Source organism: Pleurodeles waltl, chromosome 6 (genome assembly GCF_031143425.1).
Source record: "Pleurodeles waltl isolate 20211129_DDA chromosome 6, aPleWal1.hap1.20221129, whole genome shotgun sequence".
In the NCBI taxonomy this organism is placed as follows: Eukaryota; Metazoa; Chordata; class Amphibia; order Caudata; family Salamandridae; genus Pleurodeles; species Pleurodeles waltl.
The window spans coordinates 309,338,747-309,351,869 of record NC_090445.1 but is presented as its reverse complement, the minus strand read 5'-3'; the positions used below and the strand labels follow the sequence as shown (position 1 = coordinate 309,351,869).

Below are 13,123 nucleotides of genomic sequence, written 5' to 3'. Positions count from 1 at the left end.
AGGCTATTGCTGGCCGGCCACCCCTTTTGGAGACAGTCATTTTGCTAGATATCATAGCTCGCTGGGACAGCGACTGAAAAAATCTGGACTAGAGGCTTCATCTGCCCAAGTCTCAGTGAGTAAAACAACCTCCAATGAAGAAGCATCAAGAAATTAAGTGTTCATGTTTATGCTTGATACTGAATAAGTGTTTATCAGGAGATAGATTTAATGTTGATAATGCTGGCGGTGGCATGATTAGTAAGCTTGGAATTGGATATGATAGGTTTGGGGAGCGACTTAGTACTATATAGTAAGTTACAGTTTACACATTGATTCTTGTGATGAGCTGGAATGCCATCAAACATGCTGCACAAGGTGTTCCTGCGTGGATGATTAAGTTGTGGAAGCTGCTCTCTGGACTACTGGGGAACTTCTGGATGGAAAATTGACCAGGGGTTGTGTCGCAGGGAGAAGTACCAGCGCAGATAGACACAGAAATGCAATTATTTCTCCAATCTTCACGATTTTGCATGTGTGCTGCACCCTACAGCACGCATACAAAGCTGGAAAAGTTTAAAAGTTAGCCTAAGGATAGTGTGTTATACCTTTCTATTAAAAAAAAATCTATGCTATACTTGAGGAAATTTCTTCCCGAAAGGGCAAAGGTGTTTATGTGGGACTAGCAGCCTGATTGTGCACCAGCGCACCAGCGCTAGAGAGAGAGCAGGACTGTGCCACATCTCTGTAGATATGACTCTTTCCTGCTCTCTCCTTGTCATACAATGTAACACGTAACTGCACTAGTTTGCAAGACATTTTAGTGCAACTCTTATGCCTTGTGCTCCTTGCCAAATTCATTAGTAGTCGTTCTGCAAATTATTAAATACATCTTTTACGTTCATTAAGTTTGCAGAAAATGGCCACTTATTTGAGTATTATTAACTGGAACTCCTCAACCTCCTTTAACCTGCTTACTAACATGTTGTTTATGTTCTTGAGAACTTAAAAAAGAAACTTGAACCATGCGCATCTCTTTTTCATGCAGCTTGTGAAAACAAAGGTTAAAAGATGCTGGGAACATCTGCTTGGATGATCACTGGCTGATAATCGAGCTATTTTTGAGAGTGCTACTTATTTTCACTATGGCTTTGAACATGGCTTCCTTCACCTCCTTGTTCCTCATACTATATATACATGGGTTACACATAGGTACCACCACTGTGTACAACAGAGAGATCACTCTTTCCATGTCTGAAGTATGGCTAGAAAGTGGACGCGTGTAGTTGATTGCTATAGTTCCATAGTATATGATGACAACTGTAAGATGGGAAGAGCATGTGGAGAACACCTTAGACTTTCCATTGGAAGAATTGATCTTCATTATGGTGGAGATAATATGAATGTAGGAGAAAAGGACAATCAGGAAGGAGAACAATCCAAAGACAACAGAAGTGGCAAGCATCAGCGTTTCATTAATATGAGTGTCAGCGCAGGACAACCTAAACATTGGCTGCATTTCACAGAAGAAATGCTTGATGTTTCTAGGCGTGCAGAATGGCAGTCGAAAAATAAACATTGTGTTGACGAAGGCGTTCATAAGACTAGGGACCCAACAACTGGCAACTAAAGCGACGCATATCCTTTTATTCATTCGGACATGGTAGAACAGTGGTTGGCAGATGGCAACATGGCGATCATAAGCCATGACAGCGAGTAGAATGCATTCAATTACCCCTAATGTCAATGAGAAAAACATCTGCATGGCACAGCCCACAAATGAGATAGATGTATTTCCAGCCTTTAAAATAAGCAATATTTTTGGCACAATGGATGTGGTGAAAAAGATATCTATGAAGGATAGGTGACTAATGAAGAAGTACATTGGGGTGTGAAGATGAGAATCCAGTCTTTGAAGTAGGATCAGAAGGATGTTTGCAACCAACGCGACTAGGTACATGACAAGGAACAGAACAAAAAGCACCAAGTTCAACCAGGTGAGATCAGAAAACTTCATGAGACGAAAAGATGAATCCAAGGTATAATTTTTAAGCTCCATTTTGTTCCATCCGAGATATCTGCAGAGTGAAGCAGACATGACTAGCTTGCTGGATTGGTTATCAAACGTATTCTAATATTTGTTTTTATACATTTGATCAAGCATGGCACATTTAAAGTTGTTCCACCTTAAAGGTAAACATGCCAATTTAAAATAAAAATTCCACCACGACTATGATCTTGACACTTCGCCCCACCCCCAGCACGAATCACGAATAGCCATTTATTAGTTTTCATCAAAACTAAAGATGGCTCACTTGAGTCACTCAAATCAGATATTCTTTATTCGGGCATATTTTCCCTACCAGAGTATTACTACCATAGAATTGAGTGGCAAGAGACATGAGCAATTACGGAAGCTAAAACACATCAACTTGGTGACTTCAGTGAATGACATCCACCGGGTGTGGCAATACAATACCGCCACAAAATTAAAAAAGTACCAACCTCATTGCAATAAAATGAGTAGCCAACTCCGCTAGTAGAGAGAATTTGTCCACCAAAACCACTCTTTGTTCTTTTCACTCACTCTCTGTGAATTAATGCATTCTGTTTACAATTATTTTTCGGTTTCTCCACTGCACCGCAGTACAACTTGAAATCATTCTAATCTGTCACTACTCTAAAAAGAGGAAGAGACTTTGCTCTACATGATCACTGTACCACACGTGTGTTTCTTTCAGCTGTCTCTCCAGCTAGTTTCACATTCTTGAGCAGCTTCAGTGCGTTTTGGGGTCACATTGTATTATAATTGGCCATTTTTCTCTCACAATCGATCTCCTCTGCTTTTTTTTCTAGACTGTTGACTGGTTTCTGTCGAATTTCTACTTTTGTTAATTAAACAGTTGTGTATTAACCAGTGCTTAATATGAGCTGATGCTTCTGGTGCTGAACACCGGACCTTAGGAAACCCATTGCCTAGAATATGAGTCCTTACTCCCAATTGCAACTAGAGAGGTTTATGAGAGACACAGAAGAGGCTACTACTACCGGGACAAAACCTAAGCAAAACCTAACCATATGAACAACAGAAAAAAATTGAGGCACAAATTGAGCAGCATCATGTTACAAGACTGTTCCTCTATTCACAAGCTAGCAATCAATCTGTTCCTGAAAGCAGGAGTCCCTTTCAGATCACTGAACACTCCCAAACTCCCCAAAATGTATCTATTCAATCCTTAATTATGGACACTTACAGTGAGGCAGTGGCGTGCTTGGTAAGGCACATCAATAAGGGTATGCCACTTGGCTCTTTCATAGTAAGATGACCTTCCAAATGAATGTGGTTGGCAGTGTTAGACTTAATGAGCCCACAGGTGTTGATAATCCATCAAAAAAGCCTGACCCATACCACACTGCCACCTATATTCGTGTGAATGATGCGACAGAGGTTTGCCATGTGCCATCCCTTAGTATGTCAGCCTCTGAAAACTAGCCGTTGAGACTAAGAGTTTCTGAAGAATCTTAATGAATGGAGTATTTCATCACCCCTTCTATCCAAATGGATAGCTACACATTTCGAACATAACAATAAAAGTTTCTCTGAAGTTATCAGTTGCTGTATAACACATGTCGTTGTGGGAATGTCCCTTGTAGGGTGTACAGTCATATTCCCTTGTCCTAAGAGCCTGATCTGGTATGCTGTTTTTTTTATTTTGGCCCTAGCACCACACTATTGTAGGGAGTGGTCAGTAGCCTAAAGCTATCCCATGATAGTAGTGAAGTCGTAGCGTGCCAATGACCTGGAAGGGTGCCCCAAGAGTGCCTTCGCTGTACAGACCGTGGACCAATGTCCCAGTCATGAGTTTAGTACTTAAAGCAGTGGCGGTAGCATATCACATTTTGTGAATCCATAGCAACCAGAGCTTTTTTCTGGGTATGTTTTCTGGATGTCTACTGGTGAACTATTTTAAAGTTCCAGTTATTTGTTCTAACACAGATCGTAGTTCTAACATCGAAGACATATGTTGTCTGTGTTTGTTTATGTGGCCTGCATGATATATGTATGGTGGTTATGTGTGAACCAGAGTAATGAGGACCTATGGGATCACTTTTGGATACCACGAGCATAGGTTTGTGGACAATATGGAGTGGACATGAGGATGTTTTACCAGATAGTGAAAGTGTGTTGCGGATGTTCCTGGAACTGGAGGGAGTAGAACTAGATAATGCAAAGGGGTAAAATTATACAAGACTCCTTTAGAATTCCAAATAGGTCTTTAGCAGAGAGGAGCTACTGATTAGTTTTCCTGAGACATTGTCATTTGATAGATATTGGGGTGAAGGGGAGAACTATAGTCTCCATTGTTCAGGTTGAAAGGGACTTCGTGGGATGGGTCATTGTTTACCGTGATCCCTTTTGAGTGTTGCTAATGACAACTAGTTGCAGAAGGCTTTTTTAAGCCTCTGTTGTGGGTGCCCCAGGCTGAAGGCTATTCTACTGTAAAGTGCATCACTCTACACAAAGGCTATATCTAGATTGCAGCCTGGAAGGGACACTTGAATGGAGAACCACCCAAATCAGTTCTGAAAGTGTAGACAATGGATCCGCATCACCTGTCTGCTTTCACTATTTAAAAGAGGGACAAACTGACCCACTTGATTCCTAACCCGCACTGATGTGGGCAGGAGAAAAAAAAATAAAAAAATATTCCTTTCGCCCAGGGGTAGCAGATTAGGATCAGCTCCTGTGAGTAGTAGCAATGCCAGCTCCCACTGTATGTGGGGAGCAGTTGGGCTATGGGGTCCTTGGAGTTCCCCCCCCATGGCTACCAAGTAGAGTTTGGTGGGTGCCCTGAACAGGCACCAGGGCACCAACCTTTCAACCTTTAACAGTACAGGGCCCCGGTTGTTGGGGTTCCCATGGCTGAAATATGCCCAGGGAGGGGGGGCATGCATGCCCCCTTCCCCTTTATTTAAAAGATTGGCCCTGAGGTATGGGGTCCCCAGGTCCTAAAAAGGCTTGGTGGGGGGGGGGCTACTTGACCCCCTTCCCCTTCATTTAAATAACTAACCCTGGGGCCCCCAGGGCCTAAAGAGGCCATATGAAGCAGCCGGGGTTTGCATTTATGTATGATAATTAAGTATTAGCTTACAGTAAAATAAACCTAGAAATATTTTCATAAAACGTAAGGTTATAGGAATGTTAGAGGTAGATGTGGTAGAAAGATCTGTTTTAAACAAAAATAACTTAGTAATTCACTGGAAAAATAACAAAGGTTAAAAAAAAAAAACTTATAGCTATGTGGATTTGTCTGACAGAACTCACGTTTTGAACAAAAAAAAAGCACAGAATTTCACCAGTTATATTTAGCAGTGCTAACTATACCTTGTGCCCCCACCATGCACTGCTTATGACCTCACATATTACATCACTTATGACATGTTTCTATAGCATAATTTATGATAGCACTGATGACATCTCCGATGCTCTATAAATTAGTATTGTATCAAAAACAACGGTTCACTCAGGTGAAACTAAAACGTTTTGTAAGTAATAAAGAGACAGCTCTAGGTAAGCCAAAAGTTATATACAAATACAAAGAATGATGTTCTCTTCCGAAATAATGTTAACATAATTGTGCAAAATATTACTACAATAATCCAAAGCAAAAGAAATAAACAATGCTCAAAACGATCAAATGATATACGACCCCCCCGATCTCTTTGATTATTTCCTTTGGAATAGAAACTTCCTCATATGCGGATAATACACAATAGATTTTATCCTTGGATAAATCATCCATTGGATCTGAGCTCAACTTCCAAAAATGCCTTACTGAGGTTATCCATGGATGCAAGTTAGTAATTGTGAGAAATTGGGTTGTTGGTTGACTGGGATTTAAACCCTGGTCAAGCAACAGCCACAATCCCCTGCAGAATGAAGCACAAAAACTCATTAATTTAATCTGTGCTTAACCCTGTAGGAGGCTGGCGTGGTTTGTAGTGGGTACCTAAAGTACTTACACCTTATACCAGGTCCAGTTATCCCTTATTAGTGAAATTGAGACAGTGTCTAGAAGCCAGGCTCTCTATCAGTAACTGTAGCTGAGCAGCCAAGGCTTATCTAGGAGACATGCAAAGCTCATGCATTACCACTGTAGTCACTCAGTACTCACACACATGAAAGAAAATACTCAGCTGGCAGGAGGTGAAGATACAATGTTGCAGAAGTTGTCTTTACTTCTTTGTCGCAGTTTGTAGAGTTCCTCGAGGGTCCAGTTGCAGTTTCAATGTAGGTGATTCCTGATGGAGTCTTGCAATCTGAATCTGAAGAACCACTCAAAGGAGAGACCCTAAATAGCCCTGAAAGGGGGATTGGTCAGGTAAACGGGTAAGCACCTGTCAGTGGAGGGCTCTGATGACACCTGCTGGCACTGGCCACTCAGATGCTCCCAGAGATCCCTGCCAACTTGGAATCCAAGATGTCAAAACCCTGGGGTGGTGATGGACAGTCCAGTTTCGTGCCAGAGCAGGGTCCCTGAACTGGTGCACCAAATGTGCCCTTCAAGGCATTTCCAGTGGCTTGGGGATGCTACCACTCCCAAGCATGTGACACCTATTTCCAAAGGGAGAGGGTGTAACATCCCTCTCAGAAAAGAAATCCTTTGTTCTGCCTTCCTGGTATTGAGCTTTTCAAGCACCTGTCTGAGAGGTGGCAGCAAATGGGTTTTCCTGGAAAACCTCAGTGTGAGGCTATTAGTTGTGTTTGACCAATGACTTTGTGTTTCACCATTGCGCATATTAGTTGCTCAATGTTCACCAGTAGCGCATTACATGTTGTATTCTGTTTAGCTGCCTATTGGCTTTAACATGGCATTAGCCATTACATTTTGTATTCAGTTTAGCTGCGTATTGGCTTTTACATGGCATTAGCCATTACATTTTGTATTCAGTTTAGCTGCCTATTGGTTTTGACATGGAGTTAGCCATTACATTCTGCATTCAGTTTAGCTGCCTATTGGCTTTGATTTGACATTAGACATTACATTTGATATTTAGGTTAGCTGCCTATTGGCTTTAACATGGAGTTAGCCATTACATTCTGCATTCAGTTTAGCTGCCTATTGGCTTTGACTTGACATTAGACATTACATTTGATATTTAGGTTAGCTGCCTATTGGCTTTAACTTGGGGTTAGACATTGAAGTTGAGACATTGCAGATGAGCTGTGTTTTTCAAAGCTGTGTTTTTCCACATGGTAGACCAGGCAGTGTTGTTCACACCAGACCTTAGCTGATAAGAGCACGTAGATTTTTTTTTACCTCGCAATCCAGTCTGAGATCGAGGGAGCTCGGGAGAATTGGCCACTCTCCAGGGTTCTTCGGTTCTCACACTGAGTTTGCTTTTAAGGATGACTCTGGGCTACAGCAGGGGTAGATTGAATCTGCTTGACTTCAGACAGGAACGTAGACGTCAGTTGCCTGTCTCCCGTTTGGGTAGAAAATCTCTTTCTTGCAGTTGACCGGAGTCATCAACTTGCAGACCCCATAAAGATGAAGCTGAGCTATAGGCCCTATGGTGATGAATTTTGACTTTTATGCTGTGCTTTGAAGTTATGCTATAATATAATCACGTATTTGCTGTGTACATTGCAACTAAGAAGTACTTTGATATATTTTGCTTTCATTGCTGCGACTACTTTTGAACGTGTGCTTCTGCTTCCAATCTACTAATTGCGTCTCTCAAGAACCTTGCGGTGAAGAAATAATAACAATAAATGTCTTCTTTAAACTCAGAAGTGCATTTCAGAGAGGTTCTGTAAGCTCGGTTTTGAGATAAGGGCAGGTAAGCAGAACACTCAGAAGGCTGGAATGGCAATACTGGGTGTCCCCTAAGGAGCCCCCATAGTGTGTGGAATCATACAACCAATGCTTGCAATAGCTTTGGGGTATGATTCCAACATGTTTGATACTAAACAGCATGTTCAGAGTTACTATTATGTAGCTGGACATAGGTAGTGACCTATATCCAGTACACGCCTAAAATGGCATCCCCGCACTAAAAAAAAACGTGAAAATGGTCCTAGAGGTTGTGCGGGCACCTCTGATAGTGCAGGGGTGCCTTCACACACAGGTACTCTGCACCCTACCCTCAGGCCTGGAGGGCCTGCTATAGGGGTGACTGATAAGTGACCTGGTGCAGTATAAATGGCAGTGAAAGGGTGCATGCACCTTTTCATGCAGGCTGCAATGGCAGTCCTGCAGAAGCCTTTGCATGGGCTTCCTATGGGTGGCAAAAGATATGCTGCAGCCCATAGGGATCCCCTGGAACTCCAATGCCCTGGGTACCTAAGCTCATATACTAGGGATTTATAAGGGGGCACCAGTATGCCAATTGTGGGTGAAATACTGGGTCACCGGTATGCAACAACCAAATTTACAGGAGAGACAGCATAAACACTGGGGTCCTGGTTAGCACGATCCCGGTGAACACAGTCAAGCACACTGACATCAGGCAGAAAATGGGGGTAACCATGGCAAAAAGAGGGTACTATCCTACATAACCCCCCCAAATGAGGGACAATAAGGCTATCTATGTTCCACTGTAAAGTCCATACCCTGTAGAGAAACGGACCACCTCAACAATTTTGAGTTTTCCCCTTTCATTTGCTTTAGCCATAAGAGAGGTTTATGGTCTGTCTGAACAATGAAGTGAGTCCGAAAGAGGTATGGTCTCAACTTCTTCAAGGCCCAGACCACAGCAAAGGCCTTCCTCTCTATAGCTGACCAACACTTTTCTCTTGGGGTCAACCTACTGCTGATAAAAGCTACTGGTTGATCCTGGCCCTCTGTATTAAGCTGTGATAAAACTGCCCCAACCTCTACCTCTGAAGCATCAGTCTGAACTGCGAACTTCCTGGAGTAGTTTTTTTTTTTTTAGGACAGGAACAGAGCACATGGTCTGTTTTAGCTCCTCAAAAGCTTTCTGACAGCTGGCTGTCCATTACACCTTTTCAAGCATATTCTTTGAGGTGAGGTCATTAACAGGGACAACAATGAAGCCATAATTCATAATGATCCTCCTGTAATACCCAGTGAGACCAAGAAAGGCTCTAACCTGGGTCTGGGTTGTAGGGGGAGTCCAGTCTAAATAAGTCTGGATCTTCCCCTGCAGTGGCTGAATCTGTTCCCCACCAACTAGGTGTCCCAGATTAACCACTTTCCCTTGCCCTATCTGGCACTTTGGAGCCTTGATAGTAAGGCCTGCCTTTTGAAGAACCTCCAAAACGTTCCAAAGGTGGGCCAAGTGGTCATCCCAGGTGGAGCTAAAGACAGCAATATCATCTAGATATGCTGCACTAAAAGCTTCCAGACCGTGGAGGACTGTATTCACCAACCTCTGAAAAGTGGCAGGTGCGTTCTTCAAACCAAAGGGCATAACTGTAAACTGATAATGCCCTACAATGGTTGAGAAAGCAGTTTTGGGTTTTGCATCCTCTGATAGTTTGATCTGCCAATACCTTGCAGTCAAATCAAAGGTGCTAAGATACTTGGGAGATGCCAGTGTATCTATTCACTCATCTGCCCTGGGTATAGGGTGAGCATTGGTCCTGATGACTGTGTTGAGCCCTCTGTAATCTACACAGAACCTCACCTCTGTTTTCCCATTTTGGGAGTGAGGTTTTGGTACCAGCACCACTGGGTTAGCCCAGGGGCTGTCAGAGTGCGCAATCACTCCTAGGTCAAGCATTTTCTGAACTTTAGCCTTAATGCAATCTCTAACATGGTCAGATTGCCTATAAATCTTACTTTTAACAGGCAAACTGTCCCTTGTATCAATGGTGTGTTCACACCATTTATCCTGTCCAGGTGTTAGATAAAACAGTTCAGAGAACTGCCCTATGAGGTTCCTGCTGTCTTCCTTCCGAGACACAGTAAGGCACTCTGCTAGGACAACTCTATCTACTGAGCCATCAGCTGTAGTATTGGAGAAGAGGTCAGGGAGAGGGTCACTCTCTTGCTCCTGTCCCTCATCAGTGCCCATGAGCAGGGTTAAGTTAGCCATGGCATAGTAGGGCTTTAGGCATTTCACATGGTGTACTCTAGGAGGACTTCTGGGAGTGGCAAGGTCAACAACATAAATGACCTCACCATTCCTTCTCCACTATGATGTGTGGTCCACTCCATTTGTCTTGGTGTGCTCTTGGTGCCACAGGCTCCAGGACCCACTATTTCTGCCCTGGTTGGTACACTGTCAGGCCAGACCTCTGGTCATGTCGTTGCTTTTGCAATTCTTGGCTTGCCTGAAGGTTCTTATTGGCCTTTTTCATGTACTCAGCCATTTAAGATCTTAGGCCAAGCACATAATCCACCACATCTTGTTTAGGGGGCTTCAGGGTTTGCTCCCAACCCTCCTTGACAAGTGCCAGTGGACCCCTAACAGGGTGTCTAAAGAGGAGTTCAAAGGAGCTGAGGCCCACTCCTTTGTGGGGTACCTCCCTGTGGGCTAAAAAAAGGCAAGGTAATAGGACATCCCATCTCCTCCTGAGTTTTTCAGAAATTCCCTTAATCATGCCTTTGAGTGTTTTATTAAAACGCTCAACCAAGCCATTTGTCTGGGGATGGCAAAGTGTGGTGAATTTATAGGTTACACCAGACTTTCCACATTGCTTTTAGGTATGCAGACATGAAGTTGCTGTCCTCTGTCTGACACCACCTCGTTTGGTAAACCCACCCTAGAAACTATTCCCAGAAGGGCTTTGGCAACTGCAGGTGCTGTAGGGGTCCTAAGAGGAGTAGTTTCTGGATACCTGGTGGCATGGTCCACCACCATCAGAATAAATCTGTTTCCAGAAGCTGTGGGAGGGCCAACAATACCAAACCCTGCCCTCTCAAAGGGTAAGCCGAAATCAGTTTAGAAAAATAGAATAAATTCTTCTCAGCAAAGTCTTAGGGCAGCAGGGCAGCATTCCTTCATAGCAAAGTGGTTCAGATGAGTCATTTGGGGAGCCAGGCAGTTCCTCTGGGCAGGTTGCAGGTTCAGGTCCAGAAGTGTCTGAATTTGTGGGGTCAGGGACCCAGTTTATATACCCAACATGCCTTTGAAGTGGGGGGGAGACTTTAAAGTGCACAAGGTCCCCTCTCAGTACAGGTCTGTCTGCCAGGGTCCCAGTTGGGGGTTTGGCAGTCCATTGTGTGAGAGCAGCCCACTAGCCTTTGAAATGTAAGTGTCCGGCCCTCCACCCTTCCAGTCAAGGAAGACCCATTCAGTATGCAGATGAGTGCAGGTGTGACTGAGTATCCTGTGTCTGTGGTTTTCTGGGTGAAATGAACAAGGAAGATGTCAACCAGTCGAGATGTTGATTGGAGACAGGCTATAAGGCACAGAAGGATTTTAAGTGCAGAGAAATGCTCACTTTCTAAAAGTGGCTTTTATAAAATAGTAATTTAAAATCCAACCTCACCAATAAGCAGGATTTCTTATTCCCATTTTGCCATACTAAATATGACCTGTTTACCCCTTTATGATCAGAATCTGCCACTCAGAGTATATGTGGGTAGCCCTAATGCTATCCTATGAAAGAAGCAGGCCTCACAGTAGTGGAAAGAAAATGTTTTCCACTACCTGGACATACAAAACACACTTGTACATGTCCTTCTTTTTACCTAAACAGCACCCTGCCCTAGGGGCTAGGGCCTAACTTAGGGGTGAATTAAATGTAGCCAAAAAATGTAGATGAGGTCAGAAAACAAAGAGGAGGAGGAGGGCAAAACATTTTGGGTGAGCCCGCAGAGAGGCCATTTCCAACATACATGAAGTAGATTGCGCCCTGACAGTGCTTAACTTATGACTTAGACAGTTTTTGAAGACAAACACCCTGATTTATACTTTTTTAGCACCACATTTGCGTCATTTTTTTATGCAAAAGTGGCACAAACTTAAAAAATTCAATTAGATTTTGTGAGTTTGAACCACTTTTGCATAAAAAAATTACGCAAATGTGGCGCTAAAAAAGTATAAATCAGACCCAAAGTGTTTAAGAAGGTAGATATTCAGCTGGGCAAGGCTATAGCAGTGTTTGAGGAGGGAGGGTCGTTGATGGGTAACTTAATTTTTTTATCTTTGAGCTTAGTCACTAAAATGGAAGTAAAAAATCTACTGGGACGAAGCAGAAAATCTCCAGCAGAATGAGGCCGGATACCTCTTTCACGAATGACTGCTGAAACAGATTTCCTGCTGTGGAGAAGAACAAAGAAGGAGAAGCCGCAAAGTCAATCTGACTGGCAATGCCACACGGGCAATTAGATGAGCAGGTTGGTCTAGGTCTCCTGGTTCTCAGAGGACTTTTTGTTCAAATTTTGTGAAAGTCCTCATTTTTACAAAATGGCCTTTTGGGCACATCTAACACCACTACCAAGGATCTGGGAGTGGATAGAGTCCTCTTGGGGCTCAGGACTCACTCACTGCATCCAGGTGCAGGATCAAGATGGTGGGAGCCTAATATGTCCCTGTGGGTCTGAAGCGGAGGCCAGCAAATTAGCCCTTGAAGTCACTTGTGGAAGACGTGGATGCAGGTGAAGATGTTGGGCTCAACAGCAGGGCTGGCCTCTGTGGGTTCAAGGCAGGCTCCAGGCAGCCCTTGTAGAGGGGCATGGTCTGCCAACAAACAAAGATGGCCACCTGATCCCAGAGCTCCACATGGCTGCAGGCCCTGGACAGGGGTAGGAGCACCTGGGGAGCAATGGAAGCCTGTAGCTGCGGCCAGGGTGATCCAGTAACCGACGCAACATGCTCGGATGGCCCAGGAAAGAGCCCCCCCACTGCGGATGTCGGTTCTATCCGCAGCTGAACAGGTGAGGCCTAGAGGAGCAGGATGAAGCAACGGTCTCACGTGTGAGATGGGCGAGACCAGCTGCGAAAGAGGCACACCGTCTACGTTGCTGCATCAGCTGAATCACACCACCGGGTCCAACATGTGTGAGCCCCGGGTCCTCTTATTCCCCCCCTTTTTTATTGACGACAGCCTGCTGAACAGGGCAGGGGGCCGGGGTTTGCTCCATCATTCACCTCACCGGAGGACGGCAAGCAGCAGCCGAGTAGAAGGGTGACCATCCACCTCCTTTCAAGGGCGAATCCTCCTGAC

The 13,123-nt window shown here is 44.0% G+C and overlaps 1 protein-coding gene across 1 annotated transcript; it reads right to left on the bottom strand.

Annotated features, from left to right (window-relative positions):
• Positions 1-1,075: 1,075 nt before the first annotated feature.
• On the bottom strand, positions 1,076-2,077 carry LOC138301547 (olfactory receptor-like protein OLF3). The gene has a single exon (XM_069242065.1). The coding sequence runs from the start codon at positions 2,075-2,077 to the stop codon at positions 1,076-1,078; it is 1,002 nt and encodes a 333-aa protein (XP_069098166.1).
• Positions 2,078-13,123: the final 11,046 nt, after the last annotated feature.

Excerpts from the sequence above, each read along its gene's own strand:
- LOC138301547 (XM_069242065.1), bottom strand. The coding sequence starts at position 2,077 with ATGTCTGCTTCACTCTGCAGATATCTCGGATGGAACAAAATGGAGCTT.